At 40.6% G+C, this 20758-nt stretch overlaps 1 protein-coding gene across 3 annotated transcripts in view; it reads right to left on the reverse strand.

Annotated features, from left to right (window-relative positions):
- Positions 1-291: 291 nt before the first annotated feature.
- The window catches only part of LOC128684884 (protein ABHD1), a 35180-nt gene continuing 14713 nt past the window's right edge, over positions 292-20758 (reverse strand). For all 3 annotated transcript variants that reach the window (XM_053771206.2, XM_053771205.2, XM_053771207.2), the window contains exons 3-8: positions 11450-11616; positions 8938-9148; positions 7986-8098; positions 7010-7244; positions 3562-3727; positions 292-989 (exon numbers count right to left, since the gene is read on the reverse strand). In XM_053771206.2, the coding sequence (XP_053627181.1) occupies positions 751-989; positions 3562-3727; positions 7010-7244; positions 7986-8098; positions 8938-9148; positions 11450-11616 (1131 nt within the window). In that variant the 3' untranslated portion in view covers positions 292-750. The remainder of the gene's footprint in view (positions 990-3561; positions 3728-7009; positions 7245-7985; positions 8099-8937; positions 9149-11449; positions 11617-20758) is intronic.

Below are 20758 nucleotides of genomic sequence, written 5' to 3' on the forward strand. Positions count from 1 at the left end.
TATATATATATATATATATATATATATATATATATATATATATATATATATATAATATATATATATATATATATATATATATATATATATATATATATATAATATATATATATATATATATATATATATATATATATATATATATATATATATATATATATATATATATATATGTATATATATATATATATATATATATTTGGTTTTCAATAACGAAAATACTAACCTTGGGAGGATTTTTTAGCTCTGGCCTCCTTTTATAATATTTTATATCAGGCTTCAAAGATCACATTTTTCTTTAGTCCTAAAGATTTATTATAATTTTACATGGAAAGTGTTTTTGTTCATTCACTAACCTGTTGCAATACACATGCTTTGTACAGTATTAATGCCTCAGCTCTAACAAACCTTCCTGTTGACTATTCTGCCTCTCTAAGCACCAAGATTTCCTGAACAGTTACAGTACTTGCAGCATAACGTGCAGGGAGTGATGTCCTAAACCACGTCAGAGCACCCAATACAGGGACGAGACAGTGATTCCCTTATGTTTCATTAGCTTTACCTATGCTTCATTAACTTCATCTCTGCTTCATAAACATCACATATGATTCATTAAATTTAACAGCAAATATTTCTAGAAAAACAACAAGAAATATAATTACACACTAGGTACCTGATACTAGGTAAAATACACGTCAACAATTGTGCTGTACATGATCTATAAATAAACTATCACAAAATTCTTCGGTTCTATGATACTGTTTCCTTGGCACTGCAAGCCATGAGTCTTGCATGTTCGTCAGCCTCTTCTCTGATTCTCTTCATATCACTTAGGTTGGAGAAAATTCCTTTGACTAGTTGTTTATAAATACGGTCACTGTAATAGGTATTTGTGGGGAAGATTCCTTCCATGAAGCCGATGTGGCCACCACGAGCAGTCACAACAATGGCTACATGGCTAGATCTGCTTGCAGCCTCAATTGGGATCCCTGATGAAATTAAATATATAATATATTAGCATACAAGCAGGCTCTAGATTTTTGTGGCATCACATCATGATAACTGATCATGCTACTAGAAAAAAGACCAATTATATATTATTCATCTTTTACCCCATGTATTGTACCAAAAAGTACTCTTTCAATTTTGGCTGCCTTACATATTTATTTATATTTTTATTTATTACAAGTACATGTACATGGTATACAGGCCTAGCTGACATTAATGACATACTACTATATAGAAAGCCGCTTGTTATGCTGAACATTTCGGGCAAATCAGCTCAGCTTTGTCCCAGGATGCGGCCCAAACCAGTCGACTAACACCCAGGTACCCATTTTAAACTGATGGGTGAACAGGGACAGGGACAGCAGGTGTCTTATGGAAACACGTCCCTAATGTTTTCCAGCTGTACCGGAGGAGATTCGAACCCCGGACCTCAGTGTGTGAGCTGAGTGCGCTAGCGATCGAGCTACTATTGAAATAATGAATGGCAGATACTGGCTAAATGACATTTCTATAACTATCATCAACAATGCATGTTATGAAAGTACAATATACAATAAAAAAAAACAGAGTAACATTTATGATGCGAGTCAGGGAAACCAGTCAGTTAGACCTGAATACTGGAGGTGGGAAGAACAGAGTCTGTACTCTGAAAGGAGTATGTAGCAGTCTGGAGGGATATTTGAACTATGATCTATTCATGCTTCTGGCACGACAGCTACTGGATGAAAAACGGTGCGAGTTTTCTTCTTTATGTAACTACTTTGTTGAGAAATGGCTGATGGAAAAATAAGCATGAACTACAAAAAAGTAATTGTATTATATAGTAATGTACATGTTCTTTAATGCTGAATAAAATTAAAAAAAAGAAAAATAGCAGAAAATTATATAACCACTTCCTCTCAGATGAACAAACTGATTAATGAGGTCTGATGGAGTACGTCCAAATTATATTTGATTACATAGCCTAGGAGAGTATTGTTGTGGAAATTTATTCGGTCCCAAAGTTCCACAGGGCAGATACGTCGTACAAAAATCCCAACAGGTCGCAGATGGAACAGCTGGGTTGGGTGGCCCTTACACCCACCCAAAACACACACACACACACCCGGGTTGGCGAAGGTGGTTGGAAGGTACTTCTTAATTCAAGGAAGAGGTAGGTAGTTTATACTGTTAGTGAACTAATATTAGGACTATTGAGGCAACTGTAGATAATAATAATGTAGACCTAAGACCTTAACGTAGGTAGTAACAGGCCGATAATGTGGGCAAACCCTAGGTTATATTAGCCAGGGAGAACTGGCAGCCCAAATTTGAATTCTGGGGCACGGAGTTTTGAGACCACAGTGCCTTCCTTCTAAGACCAGACACCAACCGAGTAACAAGTGCCGTGAACATCAGGGCGGCGCCCCACATGTTTACACATACTAGGCCCTGGGGAAATCTGGTGGAGGCACCTCGAAGTACCGTAGATGACCTCCTCTGTCAGGCCCATACAGTAAGACAAGACCTCCCTTTCTCTTTCAGTATTCTGGCCAGTTTCTGGGGGGAATTTGCGAGTGAGTTGAACTGTGGGTCTTTGTGCAGCTGGACGGCCTAATGATCGGTACGTGCGGGTGACTCTTCGTGGTTAAGCCTTAGAAGCTAGTGTCTATTTCTGCATAGTTATACTAGGGGATACACACCCCCTTGGAAACAGGAATTTCTGAGGTGCAGGAAGGTCACTAATTTTGACTGAATATTGCAGGAATTAAGGCTCCCGGTTGCACGTGGTTCTGAGGGGAAGTCCAGAGGGGCTAAAGCTTAGGGAGGTTGAAGATCGGAATATATTCTCCAACACCAAGTAAGTTAGCCCTTTATTCGTGCATGCAGGCGAGATTTTCTTGCAACATCAGTCATTTATGGAAATCTGTCCTATAAGCCACTTGTGAGGCTGAGGTACCGACCTCAGAGCTCGGTGTCAACAGAGCTTGCTAGGGTAGGCAACTCACATGGAGGCAGTCCAGACAAATTTCCACAATTGTAGTAGGTTCGCTGGTGCTGTCCCGGCCTGGGTCTTCTCCAGATGGTGACTCAGCCCCCAGGTAAGTGTTATCGTAGCGATTGATAAGAGCTTGTCAAGCTTCTAACTGCATTCCTATTACATCCAGTTTCATTATCGACCAATGTTTAAATACCTGGCATCAATTCGTCAATTTACACAAAAAAACTCGGCAAATATTTTACAATAAAATAGTTTTTAATACAATTTTGGTTATGACGGTACGATAATACAGTATTGTAGTATACAGTATCATATTTACTGAAGTCAGTTGTATTAGTGAAGCTAAACTCATACAGTGGCAGTAACTAACTGGTCACAAGGTAGGAATTTATCTTATGCAATTTTGCAAATTCTTGACAGAAAAAAAATCAATATAATTAAAAATGACAGTATAATTAGCACTGTAATTATTGTAAAAAATATGCATATTCACTGCAATTATTGTACAAAAATTATGCATATTTTATAGCATTACATCACGTTTACTGTCTCAAAAAATGATCATCACTTACCTTCCATTGGCTGGAAAGGATCATCGGCAGCGGTGAGACACAAAAGAGGGACTTTTATGTTGTCAAGTTTATCATGCAAGCAAGCAGTCCGGTAATACTCTTCTACATCTCTAAACCCAAACTGCACGGCTGTGAATCTTGAATCGAATTCTCGAATAGTTTTGCTCTGGTTGGGAGAACAAACTTTGTATAAAGAGTAACAATTTGCTTGAATATACAGAACCACTGAAAAAGACATCCAAAAGGTTACTTAATTAATATAGGAACGGAATAAGTGTAAACAACTGTTTAGTATCATTGATTTTACTAAGATTAATCAAGCTGGAGATTCTAGATTTTTTAAAGCGTTAACTTTACAGGATAAAAGCAGTTATCCTATCTAACTTTATTGCCAAGTCTGATCCTAGCCTCTGAATTACACCCCTCAAGATGCCACTCACAATAGTCGACTAATAGTAAGTACATTTAGGTACAGGTACACAAGTACAATGATCATACATGGTAAGACGTAAATTATCTAGGATAGCCCCCCAGAATGTCAAAGTGACTTATTTCCTTGGTATCCATTGGGGTCCAGTTGCTTCTAGGTGAACAGGCAATGGGTGTAAGGATTATTATTATATTCATGGGGGAGTGCCCAACTCGTACAGAGTTATACAGTTTCTGGGAGAATGGCAAGCAATCATGTTTGATCCAAGGAAGGGGAGTTCGGGTCTAATTTCTTGGGTGAAAAGTCCTCACTAGTGTCAAGGAACCTCCCTTTACGACAGGAAGTATGGTAAGGAGACTTATTCATATCTCCTCCCTTGCTTGGTAATCAAGCCAGAGGACTTTTGGTTACCAGCAAATGGATACAATTAATTCAGAGACATGAAAAGAATATAACTTTTCAGCAAAGAACTGAAATGCATCTTTTCTTATTACATTCTGTAAATCATTACTTATTACATTCTATAATTTCTATAAGACAATGTGAGTGGGTGGGAAAAAAATATAAATATTTCATTAAAAAAAAGCACAAATTAACATAATTCTACTGTAAATATTATTATTATTATTATTAATCAGAACTAAGCGCTAAACCCACAAGGAGCATACAGCAACATATGCTCAAGAAAGTTTAAATGACACATTTGCAACTCTTCTGCAAGTTTTGGGTATAGTTTAGCAACATTTGCATAGTCAAGAGGATCCACCATGACTTAACACAGTCACTTACAAAGACAATGAGATCTATCATCACTCACATAGTGGCTCTGTAAATCATACAGTTATCTACATTCATTAGATTATTATAATTATGGGGAAGCGCTAAACCGACAGGAGTCATTCAGTACCCACAAGAGAAATGGGACGCAATCAAGGTTTGATCCAGGAAAATGGAGGATAGCTTCAATTTCCTGAATGAAGAGCCCTGTAAAGGTTGGACACTGAAAATAACCAAAAACTATAAATATCTACCATGAAAGGCAATAGAAAATGGTGTCCACAAGTTTTTTTTTATCTAATCTATTCAGAGACGATAATTCCCATCTGAAAGAATGAACTCTGAGTAGCAGTGACTCGTCTGAGTCTTCAGCTTCCAGTTGTGACCCCTTGTGTCTATGTCCCCTCTCTGGATCGTCTGAGTCTTCAGCTTCCAGTTGTGACCCCTTGTGTCTATGTCCCCTCTCTGGAACATCCTATCTCTGTCCACCTTGTCTATTCCCCGAAGTATCTTGTATGTCGTTATCATGTCTCCCCTGACCCTTCTGTCCTCCAGTGTCGTCAGTCCGATTTCCCTCAACCTTTCCTCGTACGACATTCCCCTGAGCTCTGGGGCTAGCCTTGTTGCAAACCTTTGTACTTTCTCTAACTTCTTGACGTGCTTGACCAGGTGTGGGTTCCAGACTGGTGCTGCATACTCCAGTATGGGCCTAACATACACAGTGTACAGTGTCTTGAACGATTCCTTATTAAGGTATCGGAACGCTATTCTCAGGTTTGCCAGGCGCCCATATGCTGCAGCAGTTATTTGGTTGATGTGTGCCTCAGGTGACGTGCTCGGTGTTATGGTGTGTGCGTGTGCGTGTGCGTGTGTGTGTGTGTGTGTGTGTGTGTGTGTGTGTGTGTGTGTGTGTGTGTGCGTGTGTGCGTGTGTGCGTGTGTGCGTGTGTGCGTGCGTGCGTGCGTGCGTGCGTGCGTGCGTGCGTGCGTGTGCGTGTGTGTGTTAGTTACCATGTTGTCCTAGGCACATGTCCATTAGACACTAGGCCTCTTGTATGTGTATGTGTATGTGTGTGTGTGTGTGTGTGTGTGTGTGTGTGTGTGTGTGTGTGTGTGTGTACTCACCTAGTTGTACTCACCTAGTTGAGGTTGCAGGGGTCGAGTCCAAGCTCCTGGCCCCGCCTCTTCACTGGTCGCTACTAGGTCACTCTCCCTGAACCATGAGCTTTATCGTGTGTGTGTTGATGTGTGTGTGTTGATGTGTGTATGTGTGTTGATGTGTGTGTGTGTTGTGTGTGTGTTGATGTGTGTGTGTTGTGTGTGTGTGTGTTGATGTGTGTGTGTGTGTGTTGATGTGTGTGTGTGTGTTGATGTGTGTGTGTGTGTGTTGATGTGTATGTGTGTTGATGTGTATGTGTGTTGATGTGTATGTGTGTTGGTGTATGTGTGTTGATGTGTGTATGTGTGTGTATGTGTGTTGGTGTGTGTATGTGTGTTGGTGTGTGTATGTGTGCTGGTGTGTGTGTGTGTGTGTTGATGTGTGTGTGTGTTGATGTGTGTGTGTGTGTGTGTTGATGTGTATGTGTGTTGATGTGCATGTGTGTTGGTGTATGTGTGTTGATGTGTGTATGTGATGTGTGTATGTGTGTTGGTGTGTATGTGTGTGTGTGTGTGTGTGTGTGTGTGTGTGTGTGTGTGTGTGTGTGTGTGTGTGTGTGTGTGGGTGTGGGTGTGTGTGTGTGTGTGAGACTCAACAATCAATATTTGCACCAATAACTCATTACAGTTGTGACCGGGTGTGGAAGTGTGAATTGCTCAGTACTCTATAATTTGTTCATGATTGTAGCCATGTATAAACGTAAGTAACCATTCTTACAGGATTCATTACCTTTGTAACTTGTGAGTTCATTACCTTTCTACCTAGTTCAGCTATCAAAACTTTGGGGGCCCAGTCCCTGGACCCATTACGTACCTCTGTACTCTGTAAATACCTTTGTAACTTGTCATGATTGTGACCAGACCTACCTGGAGTTCATTACCTTTGTAAATTGTGAGTTCATTACCTTTGTAAATTGTGAGTTCATTACCTTTGTAACTTGCTCAGCTATCAAAACTTTGAGGCCCAGTCCCTGGACCCATTATGTACCTCTGTAATCTTTTGACTACCTCCCACAGGATGGGTATGGGGTGCATAATAAAGATATTAAACTAAATGAGTAGCTACTAAAAAAAAATTACGCACCTGCATAACATGGTCAAGATCCCACTTGTAATGTCCCTCCAGTTGCTTCCTCATACTCCTGACTGACTCACAGAGGCAGTGAGCCAAGTGGCGGTTGAGCAACAGATTCCAGAGTGGCTTCTCCAGGCTCTCTGTTCCAATGAAAACATTCCAGGGGATGGAGAGCACCATGGCTGCTACCAGATGTTGAGCAGCTGTCTCCCCTCGTGTTGCCAGGTAATTACCCAGGATCATGCTGTGCCGAGTAACGTGTCGGATAATTTTGAAGCAAAATAGACATAGAAAAGATAACCACATACAGTACTGAATACATGCAAGATCATAAGAGAAAATATATAAGGATTTCTTAGCGCCACCCCTTTAGGGGTGGAGCTGGTGAGGGGATCTTGATCTAGGGAATTGGATCTGTGCTCCAGTTCCCTGTACTGAGCCTGAATGCCTTCCACCCCCCCCTTCCCCTACAGGCGCTGTATAATCTCTACGGATTTAGCGCTCCCCCATGATAATAATAATAATAATAATAATTCTTAGTGCCATATTCGGCAGTTGTTAATAGGGGAAGTTCTGAAACCATACTACTCTTTCTTCACAAACAGAGGTAAAGCACTGGAATATGATCCTGGAAATGACCCTGTAGACGGTAGTATACAGTACTAGGATATTTAAACAATTATATAACTAAACACTTAAGATAGGACATAACTATAATTAATCACGAATGAGTTATCTCTCAGTATCTCTCGTTCAAAACAATTACTGTAAAATATTTACCATTTTCGAAAATGTTGAAAACAAGTGCTTGATCTTCAAAAGCACGAATTGACCAAATGGGCAAATTTTCCTTCCATGCTTGAAAATCTCTAATTTGGAATTTTGTCTGAATAGTCAGCTTTGTTACTTTTTTTTAAATTATGCAAATCTGAGTAAGATTACTAATTACTATAACTATACAATGAAAATATAAGTGGTGCATTACCCTCCGAGAGAGATGCCAGTAGCCATGAGTGGAGCCTTAGGGTACTTCGTGCGTATGTGTTCAATGGCTTCTTCCAGGTCATCACTGTTGGCTGCACAATACGTCCTGGCTGTCTGCCATATTGATATAGTTTCATTTCTCATAAATTAGATAAGTTTCCATCAGTAGCAGAAAAACAACAGCTTCTACTTAGATATGTTAAACAATGTATATAAAGTACTGACAAAGAATCATTTTAATTAAAACGCTGGAGTTTAGATACACAAAAATACCAGTGAAATAAGATAATGTTATCAGTTCCTTTGAAGATGCATGCGGAAGATCATTTTATCTGGATTACTAACCTGAAAGGACTAATCCAGAATAACCAAACAACCAAATAAAGCCACTTGGTGTGACTTATTTCCAATGGGGTCCTTTCATCCTCTTTCCCACGACGCGAACCACAAAAGTCAGCTATCACCCACATACCTTCTTGTTAGGTAAACAAGAACAGCAGGTGTGAGGAAACTTGTACAAAATTTGAGAGACCCCAGTGGAAACAGGTCACATATGACTTTACTGGATTATCTTAGGTTGAATATACATAATTTACTGTGTGCCCTAAATATCATTGATTTTTTGTATGTTACATACACAAAACTTAAATCAAATTGACTAGTTACTTAATTTTACTTACACTAGTACTAGGACTGACAACAGGTCCTTCAGACGTGAACCAAAAGATTCAGCCACGAGTCATGTGAAACACTTGGATATTTCCATTTGTTTCACTGTAGTATTTGCACATCAAATATAAATGACAGATAATAGCATATACTGTACAGTATTTTACTAAGAATACCTCTTATGTTACAGCGATGGAAACAGATAAATTTAGTTCATACGTAAGTTTTGTGTGTGTGTAAATTCATAATAGTGTCATCATTTATAAGCATGAAGCATAGCTTACCTTCAGCTGGACACCCCCTAGGCCACGGTTGTTGAAGACAGCACAGCGAGCTCCCGTCTCCTGCACAGCGAGGACAAAGCTCTTGACATACTCGCTCTGGGAGGACCCGGTCAGACCCGGCAAAATGATGACGATGGGCTGGTCATCCACTACTGTCACATCAAGCCAGTCCAAACATATCTGTCCTCCATCCTTCATCTCTAGTAACTCCCTGCATCACCGCCAAAATCATCCATCACTCACATTTTCCATCCACATCTTTACCAGTCATTTATCCCCACATCTTTAATTAACTAAAGCACCGTATCTGCACATTAATCAATATCAATTAGCCAAAAATATATTAAAAAAGTGCTTCGAGCATCTGTAGTGTTGTCTCACTTATGGTCACTTATGGTTAAAAATTCAGGATTTTCTTTATATAAAAATGTTAAAAACTTTTACACCACTGCCATAAATCTCTATCATCACATGCGTGACAAGTAAGTTTGTACACTAGGCCAACTCGTACTTTCATAACCTAAAGCTTTCAATAGTAGTCAGATAATTTTCTCCATAACAATAATAGTTTGCTAATGGAGTGTCTTTCACGGGTCTTCTCATTAGATTTTGAATGGCTGTGTTCCACTGTAAATCCTGAAAACGCAGATGTAATCCCATCAAAGTGATCTGGATACATGACAAGAACAAACTCGCACTGACAGTTCCACTGCCGTCTACATAATATGTATTCTCCCTATTGACTGAAGCCACCTTCTCATCTGGATACAATTCAGACAGCCATGACATACTATGACAAGTATATTAAAAACCAGGGTAATGTCATCAGTATAATTGACAGAAGATATGCATTGCAAGTGAAATGGTCTGATCTCGAACGATGGTAATCTGTTGCACTAAGACTGGGTGGCATGCACACCTTAATGTCTTTTTTTATGATGCATTTGGGACTCCTGAAAGAATAAGGGTAGAAGTATTGGGAGCAGCTTATAGTATCATCAAAACAGGGGAGGCTCCAAAATTTCTGTATAGTAGGGGCTTTGGGGTGGCAATCTGGTTGAAAGGGTGAATGAGGGAGAAAGGGTTAAGGGACTTGCATTGAAGCTTCGTTATTACTATTTGTATAGGGGAAGGACTGAAGATTATGAAGGCTTCAGCCTCCCTTATCCCTTGGTGCCGCCACTGTGTCAAAGGCATGCTGAATGGCAAGTCTTGGGCATGTTCACGACGGGAGATGCGCATGGGAACATTATAAATGCAGAAAATAAAAGCCTTACTATCTTGAACATGCAATGACTAAAACTGAATGTTCAATGCTGCCATGGTTGCATTCACCGGGTCCTGTATCAAGGACTCTTAATAACACTAAGTCTGCAACAATAACAATAAAAATGGGGATACCGACAACTCCAGATTCACCAATGAGCTGACAAGGTGGTGGCCGGACTACTACCACAAAGAATATTAGAACCTAATCCAAGCCTGAACTTTAGGCCAAGCATAATGCTTAATGTTATGTAAGTACTTTAATAACAAAGCATTTACTCTTCAAACCTATGATTCCCTACAGCAATCCACCGGTTAAGCTGATAGTGCCGTCGTGATTCTTATCTAGAAATTGTGGTCGTCATAACTAACTGATTCTACCCTCTAAATTGAATTATTCGCTGTAATCCTTACACTCAAAAGGTGTTCGCGTATCTAATCTTGAAACATTAATGGTAAGTGACTATCAGCTCTGAGTGTCGTAAACTCCCCGAGGCACGATTTTAACATGATTGTGTCAGAAGCCAGGCACAAGTGGGTTAAATTATAAACACTGGTCCGTCTACCTTCTATGGATTCCCAGCATTTAACTTAACCTTCAAATGTGTCACAGAACTAATAAGTTGGTGAGGACATATTCCCTCAATAAGGCATTCGATTATAACTTGACGGTCGACTATCAAACTGATAATAATATGTAAATAACTGGATAGGTCTGAGACAGCAAGACTGACGTCTGTCAATCCATCCATCGTCATTGTCATGCAGGAAGAGTCATATATTTATGGCACAATCAACAAAAGAAGCACTCTGGTATGTTACTACCGCTCTGTTTCAGCTGGGCTACACGGAGAGAATGCAACGGACAAGTGTAGTAGTAGCAGCAGCAACACACAGCAAGAGGCATTCTTGAGCCTCCCCAGCGCTCGGGTTTAAATGCCCAAAGCTGGAGTGTGACTCCAAAAGGATCCTGTAGTGCTTGCTGCCTTTGCACCTCCTGACATCGTCTGCTGCTATTCAGCTGCCACACCCTTCGAGCCCAGTATGGGTGGGGTTTGTAGCAGCCCAAGGTGCCTAGCTTTTTCCCTCCGAGCCCCATGGGGGCGGGGAATGGGGCTAGGCCTGGGGACAGCTGGTCCCAGAAGACGAGGAGGTACTTGTACCTCCTCCCATTCCCTACGCGCTGCATGACTCAAATGAGTTCAGCACTTCCTCGTGAGTATGATAATAATGTAGTGGAACTCACCGTGTGTAAGTTATATCGGGGAGTCTGGAGCGTAGGACAGATGCTAGGATGGTCTGGCAGCGTGACTCGTAGCACCAGGGAGTGGGCCAGTACCTTTCCCTCAGGGTAGTCACCTGGGTCTCCAAGAAGACTCTCCAAGCACCTCGTCTGCATGCTAGTAGCGGCCGCTACACAAACCAGAAGTTTTAGTTTTAGTTTAATATCTTTGTTATGCACCCCATACCCATCCTGTGGGCGGTAGTCAAAAGATTAGAGGTACATAATGGGTCCAGGGACTGGACACTAAAGTTATGATGGCTGAACTAGTTACAACGGTAATGAATTCCACTTACTCTTCTATCAGTTGTAACAATATTTTGCCAAAATATTAAAAATTATTATTTATTATTATTAAATAATAATAATAAATAAATAAAACAATAATATGGTAGATTTTTCCCTGGCGTATGTTTATTCTCTTCTCTAATGCTGAGGGTCCACAGTTAGTATCAGAAGTGGTACTTCCCAATAAGAGGGAAGCGAAGGTTACCTGTCAGAACAAGAAGTCTTGGTTTCGTTGGAGTCTTACATGCATATCAGGCTTGTTTTGCTTTATAAATACGTTGACTATTGCCCCTTTGTCAGTTCTCTTTTGTACATAACCAGTTCTTTAGTTTCGTGACCACACTAACCACTGATTATTTTGGCAAGAATATTCTGGTCACAGGTAACTTAGATGGTAATATCCCTGCGTACCCATGTAAACGTGTTCAATGTGAATTGCTTTTTAAATCGAACTTGCTAACTTTGCTTATTCATTAAACAGTAAGTACTTTGACAAACATGCCGAGCATAAATTTACTGCTGCAACAACTCCGTGAAAATGAGTCTAAACATCACGAAATCAGTGAATGTTATTGATATTAAATATTACTAACAGTGGCGCATATTATTAGAAAGCAAGGTAAGCACTGCTCACGCTATAGAAGATTCTTCCCCTTCTTCACTAGTAACATATTTAACTGTATAAAGCATTCTGCATGCTTGTTATTTATTCCTCGGTAAATTTAAACCTGGTGTAATAGTTCCTCATGGTTCTTACACCTGTAATATTTCCTGTCCCACCTAGGACGCCTAGTCTAAAACCGTTGGCATGATGCTCCCCAGAACCAGTAGCCGGGGTAGCCAAGTGCCTTGCACTGGCTTCCTGGTGAGCAGGAGGTACCGTGGCACCCAGTAGGAGGGAGCAGCATAACAAGCTTAATGGTGCCCTTGTTGTGCCTGTCTCCTGGTGCCAGGCTGCTCTTATGTAGTGTTGCACGCAATGATTGCTATAATGTAATGCTGCATGCAATGACTGTTGTAATGTAATGCTGCAGACAATGACTGCTGTAATGTAATGATGCAGACAATGACTGCTGTAATGTAATGATGCACACAATGGTTAATTGTTCTATTTAAAGACGGGACACTACGAGCATAGCTCTACTGTAGCTGTAAATTTTACACACACAGCCAGGAACTATGAATCAACCCCTACAACCACAAATAGATGAGTACACACACACGAGGGCACCGACAAATACTGGGATGTCCACACAACAAGGGAAGAGGAAAAGAAACTTTTGATGGACTTGGATACATTCAAGGCAATGGGACCCGACAATATGTCACCATGGATTCTGCAAGAGATTGCAGACGCATTGCCTAAACTACTAGCTATGATCTACAATAAGTCAATCACTATAAGACAGTTACCGGAGAGCTTGAAGACAACAAATGTAGTCCCTGCATTTAAGAAAGGGGACAGGTAAGAGGCGTTAAACTACAGACCAGTTCCTCTGACATGCATACTTTGCAAGGTAGTGGGGAAACTTATCAGAGGGAGAACGGTAGAACACTTGGAGAGAAGTGGTTTTGTAAACGACAACCAGCATAGGTTTAGGGATGGCAAACCTAGTTTTACTAACTTGTTGGAGTTGCATGACAAAATAACAATGTGAGACTAGAGAGAGGTCGTTGGATTTATTTTTTAGACTTCAAGAAGGTGTTTGATACTGTACCCCAAAAGAGGCTGGGCCAAAAATTTGAGAATCAGGCAGGAATAACGGGAAATATTCTGGTGGATCAAAAAATATCTTAGGGGAAGGAAACAAAGAGTATTGGCAGAAATGAGACGTCAGAATGAAGAAGAGTAACTAACAGTGTTCTGCAAGGATCGATATTAGGACCAGTACTCTCTGGTTTATGTGAATGATATTCCACATGGGACTGATTCAGGTATATCTCTGTTTATTGATGCTAAAATAATGAGGGAAATAAAAACAGATGAGGACTAAGAAAGGCTCCAAAAGAATATTTACAATTTGTAAGAGTGGTCAGATAAGTGGTTGCTTGAATTCAACTCTAAGTAATTCAAAATCACGAAGATTAGAGAAAAAATCAAGACCGGAAACGAGGTATAGACTAGAGGAACAGACGTTGCAGACTTCACCCAAAGAGAAAGGCCTAGGGGTGAGAATAGTGTGGGGTATAACGCGAGATTCACGCCACCAGAATAACCTCTGCAGCTAATGCTCATCTGGCAAATCTAATAGTAGCCTTTAAGAATCTCAACAGAGCTATTCCGGGCCCTTTATACAACATAAGTCAGGTCCATCATGGAGTATGCAGCACCCGTATAAAGCTCACACCTGAAAAGGCATGTTAAGAAGCTGGAGAAAATGCAATATGCAACAAGTCTTTCTCCTGAGCCAAGAGGCATGGACTATAAAGGGGGGATAACGGAACTGGACCTAACGACACTGAAGGACAGAAGAACCAGGGGAAACATCATAACAATACATAAAATATGACCCACAGGAGTCATATATTCATATTTGGAAAGGGCTTAGAAAAGTACCGCTTTGACATGGATATTCCTTCAGGAGTAAAAATGACTGAAGGGCGCAGTATTAAGGTTGAGGAAGAATGGGCGAGAGCTTTTTAAGTGACATGAGCCATGTGGAATGAAATATGGAATCAAGTATGTTTCTTGAGATAGTGCGTTGGATTTGTGAAGGACTTGCCTAGTATGGGCCAACAGGCCTACTGCAGTGTTCCTCCTTTCTTATGTTCAAAGAAGAGTGAAAAACAATCACACAGCTCGGAAACAATTAAAGACTACATCAGCAGCAATCTGATCTGACAGAGCATTATCATGGGTTCTGAAAAGAAAAGCAAGAACTCCGCGAATCGTTCGCAGAAACCTTACTGTAAAAAACGAAAAGTGGACTGTTGTCGAAAATATTCAAGCAAGACTGCGATGGATATGTGGGTCAGCGGGCCACCAGCAGCGACAGCCTGGTTGACCAGACAAGCACCAGACGAACCTGGCCCATGGCCAGGCTCTGGGAGTAGAAAAACTCTCATAACTCAACAAAGGTAAAGGAAACAGACGGTAATGAAGTACAAATCTGTGTCTGACATGCATATGCACATTACTACTCTGTTAGTGACTGTAATAACCTACATTACTATTAAATCAATGGTTGGAATAACCCACATTACTCCTATACCTTCCTTAGGTAAGTTTTGTCAGGAAATAGGGCAAGTGTTTTCCTGACGCGGGTCTTAAGTCATATGACCCTCAGCTGGAGCTTTTGGTCATCTGACCGAGACTTTCCGCTGACTTACCAGTCCACTCCTTTAAAAATTAAGATTGTAATTATAACCACCACTGCTCCTATACCCACCATTAATCTAAACCTCATCTTCCCAGCTAGACTGAATATCTGTGATATCTCCAGCTTTCTGATGCTGGTTATTCAAAACACATAACATTTATCACTAAATGTTTATCTTAGAGATACTCCGCATGTTGTGTCACAGACATGACAGTAACACATGAGCACTTCCATCCCTTTGTGGTTGCGGGAGAGGGGAAGGGGGAGAGGGGTGCCAGGGCAGAAATAGATCGCACCTGAAAACAAATTTGGCTACCCAAAAAAAAGTAATATAGTTGCCAGGACTCTCCTCAGAGCAGCTGTTGTAAGAACAGTGATACACTGCAGGGGACTTACTACTTCACGCTACTCGGCTCTTACTTACATCCAACCATTATATAATACTCGTGTACTTCTTTAACCAGACTTTAAAGATACCTCAAGTGTTTGTTCAATGACACTGTTTAGCAGCGTTTAGATGAACGGACATGACCCAGCCTCATGAGATATATGGGGAAGCAGTCTTTTACCTGGTGCCTTTGCTCACCTAGCAGTAAAAATAGGTACCGGAGATGGGGTAGTTAGAGGTTGTAGCTGGCGTCCTGGGACGTCTCAATATACCATTGATATTGCAAGGTTTAGAAATGAGATGAGATAGGATAACAGTTCATATTCTGAAAGAATATCCATGTTGTGAGTCCTCAGGTCAAGAAGGGAACCTGGGCAGTGGTCGGACAGCATGGATGCTTTAGCATAGATGCTTTAGCCTCCTGTTAACCCATCTGGGGAATATACATATACTCTGAGCACGTTATACATTATTATGAAAAAAATCATAAACGCAAATCCCTTCGTAATCGTAAGTATGATTATCGTCAATAAAATCATTAGCTAGATTACCCCAATCGAGATTAGACAGGTGTTCCTTAAGTCCAATATAACCGGCAGAACGAAAATCTGGGACTTTTACCGTATTATCCTTATTCTGGTACTCCCAGGTAATATTAAAAGTAATGGATTTGTGATGACTTGCGCCAAGCTCTTCAGTGATCTGCAGATTATTTACGAAGGTTTCTTTATTTGACAAGACTAGATCGAGCAAATTATTACCTCTGGTAGGCTCCATTACACACAGTTTCAGAAAACAGTCCTGAACTGCTTCCATAAAGTCACTGGACCCCCAGATTATATGTCGAAGTAGTCCAGTCAATCTGACTGAAGTTAAAACCCTCTATCACTAGGTCATTGTGTCTAGAAGCCCTAACAATTTCGTCCCAAAGAAGTCTCCCTCTATCATGATCCAAGCCTGGAGGTCGGTATATTACACCTAGAATTAGTTTTTCCTGACCTAGAAACTCTACCCAAACAGACACTGTTACTGATCAATCAATTTTTATACCTGTTTTTATGCAACAATTTATATTTTCTCGTACATATAATGCAACTCTACTCCCTTTCCCGTTACATCTATTTACATGGAACAACTTAAACCCTTGAATATGACACCCAGCAATCATATCCTGACTCTTTAAATTATATCATGTTTCAGTTATTGCAATGACATCAAAGTTCCCAGCACATGCTACCAAACGTAATTCATTAATTTTATTTCTGGCGCTTCGACAGTTAGTATAAAATACATTAATATTTTTTTGTGAACTTTTTCCTATTCAGCTTTTCTTTTACACAATTTCTGTTACTATCATTACCCTGTGTTATTCGATGACTCTTACTGTTAATATTTATGATATCAAAGCCTAAATCAATATTTCAACACTCATTATTTTCCATTCAAAACCCAAACCTCTAACTAATCCTAGTTTAAAGCCCTAACAACATCCTCAACTGAGCTAGCGAGAAAACCCACACCTGCTCTGGATAAGTGAACCCCATCCCTGGCATATATGTCATTTCGGCCATAAAAGTGGTCCCAGTTGTCAATGAATGGTACTGCATTATCTTTACCATGTTTGTCCAGCCAGCAATTTGTACCAATCCTTCTGGACAGCTATTCACTTCCAACAGCCCTTCTTGGCAAAATGACACATATAACAGGGCTCCCTCCCTTCCTAATAATGTCTATTGCTGCCCTATACCTTCTAACTAAATCCTCAGTTCTACACTTGCCTGCATCATTGCCTCCAACACTGAGGAAGATAATAGGATTGATCCCATTACATGATGTTGTCAAGCCGGCTAACAATATCCTCCATCCCAGCCCCAGGGAAGCACACCCTCTGTCTCCTACTCCTATCCTTGAAGCAGAAGGCCCTGTCCATGTACCTAAACTGACTGTCCCCAACAAGCACAATATTCTTTCCTTCCTTGTTGTTCTTCATTGTGACGTTCCCAGTAGTCGACTCACTTTCGTCTGGTAGCACAGAGAAAGGGTTCGAATTTTCCACAGCAGTCTCTTGCTTCTTCATCGTTTCTACCTCTCCATTCGTTCTTCTGATCTTCAACTTCGTTCCATTCTGTCCGGCCACTGCCCAGGTTCCTTTTTTGACCTGAGGACTCACAATAGGAGTACTACTACGAATCATCTTGTTTTCCTCCATCAATCGCCGTATCTCAAGCTTAGCCACCCTCAGTTCCTTCTTAAGCTGCTGGTAAAGTTGCTCATTGGAGGCCATCTTGGGTCAGTCCACAGAGAGTACACTAGACACGTCTTCACTGAGCAAGGTACAGGTCACAGACTGGGCCGCGGGGGAGCTGACTCCCGAAAACCTCTCCAGGTATAAGAACATAAGAAACGAGGAACACTGCAGTAGGCCTGTTGGCTCATACTGGGCGGGTCCTTTACAAATCCAACCCACTAACAGAATATTTGCCCAAAACACTTTAAGTGGTACTGTATATCATTCATGTACAGTTCCTTTTTTATTGGCAGGTTTCGCTTCCCCTCCTGATTCTGTTTCGTGAAATTTGATACAAATACAAGCTTGATCGGACAGTGTTTGTCACTGCAATATTAGACTTATTACCTTCCTGCGTGGGTATAGTATGCTGGTGGGTATGGGTGTAAGGATGGGTGGTGAATGAGTAGGGTTGGAAAAATGAGTGGCGAATGGGGAAAGTGTCTGAAAGATTTTTATTAGTATCATTAAGAACACAATGAAAATGAGTAACTTTATTCGACTTTTGTTGTTGTTTAATTAATAGCTTTATTATGTACCTCACGCTCATCCTGTGAGCGGTACCCAAAAACTACAGAGGTACATAATGAGCCCAAGGACTGGGCCCTGAAGTTATTGAGAGCTAAGCATGTTACAGCAGTTATTTGGCTTTTCTGGGTTATCCTAGGAAATTTATATAGCTATTATGTAAGACAACTGTACGCAACTAAAAACTGTGTAATGTATCTAAACGCATTTACTTAGGTACATGGACACCTTATACCCAACACCTGAAAAGGTACTTGAGTTTCTTGCACAGGATTAAAGTGATTTCTTACACAACAGATGACATTCCAGCAGGATTGGAGTTTTCTAACACATTATTCTCTGGATGCGACCCGCAACAGTCTGCTAACACAAAGGTACCTACTTTTACTGCTAGGTGAGCAGGGGAAGAGTGTGGCCCTTGCCAGTGAATCAAAACAACAATTTTGTGTAAAGATGGGGGGATGAAAAAGCGGGGGTTGTATGCAGAAAGGGAGAGATGAGGTAGTGATGGAAAAGATGCGAAGCGGGGTTGTGGGCAGGCTGGTGTGGATTAGAATGCAGGGAAAGGTCTGTGTGGATACAAGGTGGGTGCTTAACGCCCTAGCGACATCCTGGAGATCTTGTACACAATTACCATGGTTAGAGAGCCCTAAGCTAGATGCTCATAATACCTAACCAGAACCCCAGAAGAGGCTTTATTATACGAAATGAACATCTGTAATCCTTGCTGAACCTTGGAGTGTTAAAAAAATTATCTAACCTCTGTATCAGCTTGGTGTTATAAATAAAAACCCTGTGTACAGGCGTTATCATTAGTATGATAGGTGTATCTGTGGTGACTCGACTCTTACTGCCATGAATAGCTTGCAGTACACCCACACTAAGACAAAGCAAATTTTAGAGTGCCTTAGATTTCTAAAGTTTCCGTTCCGAATTAAGAATTAGTTGTGATTTGTTCCGGACAGTATTGTGACTTATTCTTCATATTTTTCGTCTGGCAGTTTGTTAGGTGGTCACTATCTTAGGACTGATAATATCAGAGGATCTCACCTTCAAGCATCACAATATCATTATCACAACCGCGAAGAAAATGATAGACAGATTGTAAGAACCTTCAAACAAGGGATGCCAAGCCAATGATGATTCGTTTTGTCACTTTTTCTCTTTAAGCTGGAATAATGTTGTATACTAATAGCAGGAGAAATTGCTGATCTAGAGAATGTACTGAGAATTTTCATTTCACATATAAGTTCTGTCAAACCCCTCAATTACTGGGAACGTTGGAAGCCCCTTGACCCGTACTCCTTGAAATGCTGGCGAAAAGATGCCTCATAATTTACACCTGGAGAATCTAAATCTGCACACAGAAATCACTTCCTAGGAAAGCAAAAGATTCAGCAGACGATGTGATATACTCCAATGAAAAGCAGGGATGCCATGAGTAGACTTACAGACAACACAATAAGTGTATGTGTAAAGGGCCTAAGACTATTCAAGTCTCCCATCATATATAAGGGGGATTATCAATAGACCTCTAGATAGATGTCTTCAAGGAATGTAAAGAGGAGCTTAGCACACCTTTGGCTAATCTTTTCAACATATCACTACAAACTGGCATGGTGCCAGATAAGTGGAAAATGGCAAATGTGATACCTATTTTCAAAGCAGGTGACAGGTCCTTAGCTTCGAACTATAGACCAATAAGCCTAACCTCCATAGTGGGAAAATTTATGGAATCAATAATTGCCGAGGCAGTTCGTAGCCACCTTGAAAAGCATAAATTAATCAACGAATCTCAGCATGGTTTTACGAAGGGGCGTTCCTGCCTTACGAATTTATTAACTTTTTTCACTAAGGTATTTGAGGAGGTAGATCATGGTAATGAATATGATATTGTGTATATGGACTTCAGTAAGGCTTTTGACGGGGTCCCACATCAGAGACTATTGAGGAAAATTAAGGCACATGGAATAGGAGAAATTTTTTCCTGGATAGAGGCATGGTTGACAAATAGGCAGCAGAGAGTTTGCATAAATGGGGAGAAATCAGAGTGGGGAAGCGTCACGAGCGGTGTTCCACAGGGGTCAGTGTTGGGCCCCCTGCTGTTCACAATCTACATAAACGACATAGATGAGGGCATAAAGAGCGACATCGGCAAGTTTGCCGATGACACCAAAATAGGCCGTCGAATTCATTCTGACGAGGACATTAGAGCACTCCAGGAAGATTTGAATAGGCTGATGCAGTGGTCGGAGAAGTGGCAGATGCAGTTTAATATAGACAAATGCAAAGTTCTAAATGTTGGACAGGACAATAACCATGCCATATATAAACTAAATAATGTAGATCTTAATATTACGGATTGCGAAAAAGATTTAGGAGTTCTGGTTAGCAGTAATCTGAAACCAAGACAACAGTGCATAAGTGTTCGCAATAAAGCTAATAGAATCCTTGGCTTCATA

This window comes from Cherax quadricarinatus, chromosome 5 (genome assembly GCF_038502225.1).
Source record: "Cherax quadricarinatus isolate ZL_2023a chromosome 5, ASM3850222v1, whole genome shotgun sequence".
Taxonomy (NCBI): Eukaryota; Metazoa; Arthropoda; class Malacostraca; order Decapoda; family Parastacidae; genus Cherax; species Cherax quadricarinatus.